This window comes from Contarinia nasturtii, unplaced genomic scaffold (genome assembly GCF_009176525.2).
Source record: "Contarinia nasturtii isolate CC-2019 unplaced genomic scaffold, AAFC_CNas_1.1 Cnas_scaffold_745, whole genome shotgun sequence".
NCBI classification, from domain to species: domain Eukaryota; kingdom Metazoa; phylum Arthropoda; class Insecta; order Diptera; family Cecidomyiidae; genus Contarinia; species Contarinia nasturtii.
This window is the reverse complement of record NW_022198093.1, coordinates 1,067,062-1,075,401: the sequence shown is the minus strand read 5'-3', so window position 1 is coordinate 1,075,401 and position 8,340 is coordinate 1,067,062. Positions and strand designations below refer to the sequence as shown.

At 34.8% G+C, this 8,340-nt stretch overlaps 1 protein-coding gene across 1 annotated transcript; it reads left to right on the top strand.

The window, feature by feature from the left end:
* On the top strand, positions 1-7,962 carry LOC116341750. The gene is made up of 5 exons (XM_031769003.1): positions 1-423; positions 3,163-4,383; positions 4,491-4,604; positions 4,674-5,196; positions 6,931-7,962. The coding sequence occupies exons 2-5, from the start codon at positions 3,768-3,770 to the stop codon at positions 7,139-7,141; spliced, it is 1,464 nt and encodes a 487-aa protein (XP_031624863.1). The 5' UTR covers positions 1-423; positions 3,163-3,767; the 3' UTR covers positions 7,142-7,962.
* The last annotated feature ends 378 nt before the right edge of the window (positions 7,963-8,340 follow it).

The following is an 8,340-nucleotide window of genomic DNA, read 5'->3' as shown; positions in this document are numbered from 1 at the left end:
CGACACAATATCGCATTAACTCGTTCTGTCCGTGCATTCGAATTCAAATCGAAATATGTGGTTTGGTTTGCAGTTCTTTCGAAATCAGACATTACCGTTTTGGCAAATTCTATAATTTGCATATGATTTGCAAAAAAAAAGAGAGAGAAAAGCAACCATTCGATATTTAAAGTGTGTTTTTTCCTCTGAATAGTTTATGTGTTCTGTTTTAAACAATCAAATTCGAAGTCTCAAAGGCAACATTTGACGTACGAAACCTAAATCGAGTCGGTCAAAGAAGTAAAATAACCGTTCGAAAAACAAAACAACAACACTGTTAGTGAATGAACCTAATTTAAGCCACAAATTCATAAGAAGTAAACATAAGAACGGGAAACAAACATAAAACCACGTTAACAACATAATTTTACGGGAAAAAAAAAGGTGAAACTGAATGTTTATTCTTTCCAGTGTGATTCTTTTGTTTATTTGTATATTTTTGATGCTTTCAATCGACGCAGCGCATCATTGAGATTTTTGGCCATGGGATTTATCATTTACGTGACAAAGTCTATTGTTTACAATTCTATTTTAATGTATGTGCGTGGCAAATATCTCCATCGTTTCAATCGAAAGCTGATTCGCTTTCGTTTTATGCGAGAAATTTCGAGTAAAAGAGAGAGAGTGAGAGAACATTTTTATCGAGAAGTGAAATGATAACAAAATAAAAAGTGTTTCGATTTCGTGATATGCCGAACGTAAATATTGTTTATCTCGCTATCATTTCAAGCGTATATCGTGCTCATCCGCATTTTTATGCATGCATGCTTACAACAATCATCTCTTATGCATCATAAATTTTTCGAGCACGAAGAAAACCGTATTAGCCAAATCAGCAGGTTTTTTTCTTGATCCGTGAATCTTTGGCGCTATAGAAACATCTCAGTTATACCAGTTGAGAAAGAAAGCAAATTATTATGTTAAAATCATTTTGAGAGATTTTTTATTCTCGCGCAACCATTTCACTACACATTTTGTTCCGAAAACGATTGCGAGAAGAAGAAAAAAAAAACAGACGGAACGAAAAGAAACATCGAAATTTTTGATATGAATATAGTCTAATACGGTAGCGATCTATGAGTTGGGAAAAACAACAACAAAAACCAACATAAGATACAAGAGAAAATGAATTAAAATGATGAAATTGCATGTAAGAATTAAGGTCAGCGCGATAAATCTAACTGAACACTGAGTATATCAGCTGCTGGCAATTGCATTTGGAGCAAAATACTCTATGGCGATTTGATTTGCGGAACAAGCATATGAGAAATTCCCATTGGGAATTATGGCAGTGGTGTCAAAAGTTTTTCATGATTTGCAACGGTCTTCAGAGACTCTTCATTTACACTTTCAAGTTCATAATAAGTGAACTTCATGATGCGCCGCAAACCATTTCAATCGCCCTTTAGCAATAACGATACTCATTTAAATTTTAAACCGCTTCGTCAAAGCATTTTTCAACACTGACCGATGGACTCTCTTGCTCTCTTTCGCTTTTTCTCTGATTCTGTCTCTATTTCTCTCTTTCCATTTCTTTCGCTCTCTCTGTCTCTGTCCATCTATCACTTGTTCATTCCAATGATCGTTGTAATCAATTATGCGGAATAGATAGCTTTCACTCAATATAAATGTTTAGCGGAACTATTTAGCATATTTACACGATTGTAAATCACCGATGACACACCGATTTCATTCATCCTTTGGGAATTCACACATTTCACGAAATAAATTCAAAAGTAATAAATGAAAATCGTGGATTTCATGTAAATATCACTTTTTCGTGGTTATCGGTGTGGTTGACCGTCATTAGTTTTTGCTTCGATTTGGATTTATTTAGTAGTCTTTGACGTCACTCTTCTTCGGCATTTCTTCAATTGTTTGTAGTCACCTTTCTCTCAAACATATTTCTAACCAGTTGAATCATAATTAGCTAATTCCATCTAGACCCGAGATGGGACCGCTTCATTTGTTTCCATTTCGAAAACAGGTTAAACAATACACATTTGCAATGGTAATTGCCATATTTATCCACCATTCTATCATTGAAGTTTCCAAACATCATTTTTGTTTTGTTCCAACTAATTTGGTTTCTCATTTCTTGCTTTTTTACCACGTTGTTTTTATTTGTTCTTTGTTCTTCGTTCTCATTGTTGTTTAATAGCCGAAATTCATGGTGCTGTGCCTATCCACTGCCACTGTTATTTGCAATAATATAAATGTGTGAATTTACGCTTTACACACTAATTTTAACTCTGACAATTTCATTATGTCAGTTTTTTTGTTATTACTCTTCGGGCTTACGAGACTACCGGTACAAACAAAAAACTGATTGAAGAAAGTAATGACATCCAAACAATCGCGCCTAATTCGCAATTATATCTGATGATCAACGACAAATTTAGACAGAAAAAGACACACACAGAGAGAGAGAGAGAGAGTCTACCGTGAAAAAAAGATAAATGAATATTGATTTCATGCAAAATCATTTTTGATTGTTTCGATTAAATAGTTATTTACTACATAAGTGAGAAGGTGCCCACGTATTTCCACGAAATATTGTATTTATATCAAATAACCATAAAAGAAAAATTCTTCTAAGAAATGAATAGCCATAATAAGTAAGCCATGTTGCAGCTGCTTTCTTCACAATGATTTTTTCCGAAGAAAAACTGAATCAATTTTGATTGAAAAATTATAATGTTCATTGGGCGTGAATCAGTAAAAGAGTACTTGTCTTCAATTTCCGATGCATTGTCAATGCATTTTATCACCTGATTCTAGAATAACATCATATATTTAATTATATGTTCAGACACGCCAATTCGACGACGACTTTCTTCTTTACTCAACCTACATACATGCATTAGTTCTCCTAACAGAAAATGGTACTCTCTCTGTGTATACGGTGGCATACGGAATTGCCGCATCTTCGTTGTTGTCAAGTGCACGTTTTGTGTCTGAGAACACAAATACGTTCCGTGTAAAAGTGGCATTAATGTTGCATTGGTGAACAATTAGATATATATACAATGCCGACCGGTTTCTCATTCATCCAGTGGCCAATGTCATCTCGTACCATCCGTACTTATGTTTCATCTCACAAATTTCTTTTTCAATTTACAGGTGAATGCGGAAAGTATTTTCATTAAATCGATTGCATCGCAACCAAGATAACTCGATACGATAGAAAAGTCGCGAAGATTTATCATAAATAGACAAAGCGGCAATCATAAAATATACAATCTGGAAAATCCGAAAAAGAGCGAGTAGAAAAAACAATTACAACGAAAGATAATAAGAAGAAGGAAGAGAGAAAACGACAACAAAGCAGTATCGGCTTAACATATATACGCGAATGCTTATAAACGCTTCTGCATACTAAAGTAGACGGAAAGACTGCTTCAGTATGACGTATCAATAGTGTTCAGAGTAGTGTTTATCATTTTGGTGTGAGAGAAAGTTCATGCGTATAGTTTTCGATTCGTGTTTACGCATATATTCAACGTGAACCAAAACGGTCTGCACACGACATCATCATATTCGTCAACAATAACAACGCTTTTAAAAATAAAAACAACGACCACGCAAAGAGAGTGAAATAAAAGTAAAAATTCGACAATAAAAACGAAAACAAAAATCAAGATAATCGACGTGGAATATTATTGTCATTCAGATTTCATGTGTTTGATATCAAATTTGAAATTTTTCACACATTAAACACGCCCGAAATGTGTCTAAAAAGATTCAACTGGCAACAATATACACTTTCGATATTGTTGCTAATTGCTGTATTGGTATCGAATTCAAGTCAACAGAAATTTTTCAATTCACCGCGACCCTTTCAAAGGTATTCAAAAGCGGTCAGTGCAAATAATGATGAATTTGTGCCGATTGCGGTACCAACCGAATATAAGCCAGTGTCGGCTTCAACGCAAATAGTTGAAGCCGTTACCTCTGAAACGAAACGTAAAGAACCAGAAACAAATGCAACGCCAACGGTGACATCGCATGCCGATAGACGCACCGATGAAGATGAAATAGATAACAAAGAGAAACCATCAGATGATAAAAATGAAACGGAAACAATTCGAAATATTAACGAGAGTCTTCGAGAGCTACGAGAAATGACATTGGATTTCTTGGCGATAATGAAGCAGAACAATGACGGTGGCATCCAAAAACGATCGGCCAACCAACAACGATCATTTATTACGGACTATTTACTCAACGACAAAGTTATAAATCGCATTAAAAAGTTCACCGAACGGTATATCTTTCAATCGGCAAGCGGTTCAGCGCTTCAAAATATCGTGCCCGATGGTGGTCGACTGTTTTTCTTTAAAGGTAATTTATAATAAAAATTTATAATTTATTGAAAATAAATCGACACAGAAGTCGTTATAAAAAGGCAAAAATACCATTAAATTTCACTTTGCATTCCATCGTTTTAGGCTTTAAAAAATTGATGTGGCCAATCTTTATTGGTGTTCAAGTGGCAAAAACCGTGCTGCTGGCCATGTTTTTACCAAGCATACTCGGTTCATTAAGCAAAATGGTTGGAAAAGGTATGATTTGTATACGAAAAATCAAACAAGCAGAATTTTATTAAATCTTATAAACGCACATTTGTTTAGGTCTTCTATCATCGTCTGGTGTTGGACATCCAGCCGAAACAGTTGACGATTTTGAATTCAAAGACAATCCACCGGTCGAAGAACCAACTGGAGCTGGCATTGGCTACAATTACCCACAGCAAACATTAACAGCCAATCATGCAAATGTCGAACCGAGTTCATATGATACAGCACCGGCTGCCAATAACATGTTATCGTTATATGATATTGCCGAACCAAAGCCACAATTCACGCTAGCCAACACGTACACAATGCCGGAATATGCACAGCACTCGCGAAAAGAAACGTTGCAAAGTAAAAAAGATGACTTCAAAGTATTCCACGACATTCCAGCGTCGTCGATGCTGCTCACGAATTATGATCCATTCTACAGTCCTTTGTTGTCACGACTCGATGCTGTATTCCATCAATTGAACCTAAACGGCGATAATGAAGCATGCCGCGAAAAGCTCGTCTGTTTAATGTACTCAAGCCCAGCCAAATATATGCCGTACAGTAATTTAGTATCGGCGCAATTAAGTCGGTAAGTTGAAAAAAAAAACGTTGATCAATCATGCGCAGCACACAATATACTAACTTAAAACACACACACGCACACATTATTAACATAAACGATTGCCAGAATTCATTCCGCTGGTTGCCAATGGTTTTTTTCTCTTCTGAATCACACCGAACAAACTTGTTATGTGAAAGAGTCACCGACACATCCATATCGAAATGGTTGTTATCATTGAAACGCGCGCGCGCACACGCACGAAAAAATATGCCGAGCATTTAAAGAGAGAGAAAGATATGTATCTGACCCACATTCGATACACTTTTCATTTTTTGTTGTTGCTGTTGCTTTTGCATTAACCCATCGTGCGGTTGAATTCAGTCGACCACTGCTCATCGGTTGCGGAATTTAAAATGATGTGTGTCTCATATATTTCTTTTCAAAACGATCAGTTTTTTCTCTTTTTTCTCTCTCGCATCAAAATTTCTAAATCCACATTCAAATTCATTCTCAGTTTATTAAAACGGTTTGCACGAAAAAAAAAAAAAAAAACATATTAATTTGCAATTCGTTTTCTTTTTCCACCCAAAAAATTAAAATGTCGAAAAAGAAATCAATATTAAATATGGAAAATGGACGGTGTTTGCGTGCAAAATTCATGAGCAGGTTCATGATTATGAGAAATGAATGCGTGTTGGTTTTGTAAAGATATCGTATGTCTTTGGGGTCAGAGTAGATGGATTCGAGATGAAACACACGTGTGCCACACTGAAACGATAGCTTCAGCAATTATTTCATCATTGTTTCTTTTCGGGGTTTTTTCTCTTGAGCACGAAATCATTTTTCATTCATTTTCCGTATTGATGTGCAAAGCAATCACGGCATACCGCGGTCACAGCAGTCTTTTATGATGAATATTCATACATTTTTGCTCATTTACGGTTTGCACAGTGATATTTTGTCGCATGAAAACCAAAAACGTCATACTTTTATGTGTACAGTTTGTCAATTGTCATCTATTCCATCATGTGCCACTTGCTGGTCATTAAATAGAATCAGATTAACTATCTACGTGCTTATATATGAATATATTTGCGCATTTGTATTGAAAATACGCTGAAAGTTGTAACGGTCAATGACCAACTACTTTGAATTGGTTAGAGCGAGAGCCGAAGAGAGAGAGAGAGAGAGGAAAGAAGAGAGATAATAAACCGCTGTTTGAAATGGCTCACTGTTCATAAGTTATAATCAGATAATTCGCTGTTCAAAAGACTCTAATTCATAGAATAGTCATTCATTGTCTGATCGATCTTGATTCGTTTTATGCTTCACATCACATCGCAACAAATTGTAGCATTGCTAGCCTGATTTGACAATACATTTGATTAGCGACTCTGATTACCATTCGATTTCACCGAAAATGAAGATGAAGAGGACGACAACAACGTGTGTGTGTGTTTGCATGACATTTTGGAATTTCTCTGAAAGAGGTCTCATTTTTAATGTAAATCACCTGGTTGAAAATATTAAGAAAAGCGAAAGTATGCAATCATAATCGCTTCACTGATTTATGAACCGCTGTGATCTCGACAAAACTGTGATATTTTCTGTGACATTTGTCATCGCAACTACCAAACAATGGCAATTAATCGAATATGGTGAAATTATGCAGTATCGATGCATGAACCGTCATTTTATTTATTTTTCATACAAATTAAAAACGTTTTTAAAACTTTTCTTTCACTTTTTTTCTCATTCCAGCGAATTGAATGAATTGCGAAAGCCGACATCCGATAATGTGGAGATTTTGAGATTCTTCAAGTATATGCGTGCAGCTCGAGACGGTCAAGATGGAAAGAACTGCCATAATATTTATAAAAAATGCTCCAGTTTTGAAGACACCGACCAACCGGCTATGCTTACCACATTCAATGACATCAATAAATTAGTACAAGCCAGAAAAATGCAGTAAACCGTGAATCAAAATTCAATCAATCAATCCTCGTGTGTGTGTGAACATGTGCTCATCAAGTGTAACTGAAAAATGTCAATGCAAGCAAAAAAAGAAAAAGCAAAAAAAAAAAAAAAAGATTCTACGAAAAAGAATCCAGTGAAACTAATGAGAATGCACTTAACTCTCTATGTTGAATGATAGTGTGTTGTGAGAAGAGAAGACAAACAAACAAACAGAATACAGCTAATTTTTTGCCCAGACCCAGTGACATATAAAAAAGAACGTTGGACAAAAGAAAGAATGAATATTGTGAATTTCGGGGTCAATTCAACAAATAACAACAATTGTTGCATGAGATTGAATCGCAGAAAAAAGCAGAAAAAAAAGAAAGACAGAACGCAAAAACGCTTGATGAAATGCATATATTGCCGTATTTAAATGGGCTCGATTGACAATGAGTTTGAACAAATGAATATCGGTTTTGTGTAAATAGTTTACTAGTTTGTTTAATAGATGCACAGACAATTCCAAAGTATAATCTCTAGATTAAACAAAATTTCATTCGATTCCACACATTTTACACACATTTCACCATCTTACAAATAAATAATAATATTTCGTCGAAGAAGGTCAATATTTACTTAGATGAAATCATATGATCAATTTATGAATAAATTAGTGACATTGCTAGTGTGTAGATTGTGTGAAAATGGAAACAAAGAATGAAACCAATATTAGAATACATACATAACAAATCAATTTGGACGTAATTTTCATGAATTTTTATGAAATTTGCTCGAAATGAAGAAAAAAAAACGAGAGAAAAATTCGACAAAATAGCCATCATTTAATTTATTGAAATTCAAAAATGTTCCGACTAAAATTCTATTTATTTATTTATTTATTCGGTAAAATATAAGCTATTTATTGCCTTTCAATTTAGAAATGTATTTATGAATTAGGTAGCATGCAAACGATTAAATTCAATAAAGAACGTGTATTATGTAATGTAGAATAAAATGAACAGCGTGTTTTCATTAAAGGTGGCATTTTATTTATAGAATGGGCCTTAAGTCATCAATCACTTTATATTTGCAGCAAAATTATGCATGCGACGTCAAACCCAAATCAAGGTGGTTACAATAGTGGTAATAGTCGGTGAAATCCGTATGACTCAATAATTGTTGCAACTCTGGCAATGTGTTAGGTTTTCACAA

Excerpts from the sequence above, each read along its gene's own strand:
- LOC116341750 (XM_031769003.1), top strand. The coding sequence starts at position 3,768 with ATGTGTCTAAAAAGATTCAACTGGCAACAATATACACTTTCGATATTG. Across the intron at positions 4,384-4,490 it reads TCGACTGTTTTTCTTTAAAG|GCTTTAAAAAATTGATGTGG; the intron begins GTAATTTATAAT and ends CCATCGTTTTAG. Across the intron at positions 4,605-4,673 it reads AAGCAAAATGGTTGGAAAAG|GTCTTCTATCATCGTCTGGT; the intron begins GTATGATTTGTA and ends ACATTTGTTTAG.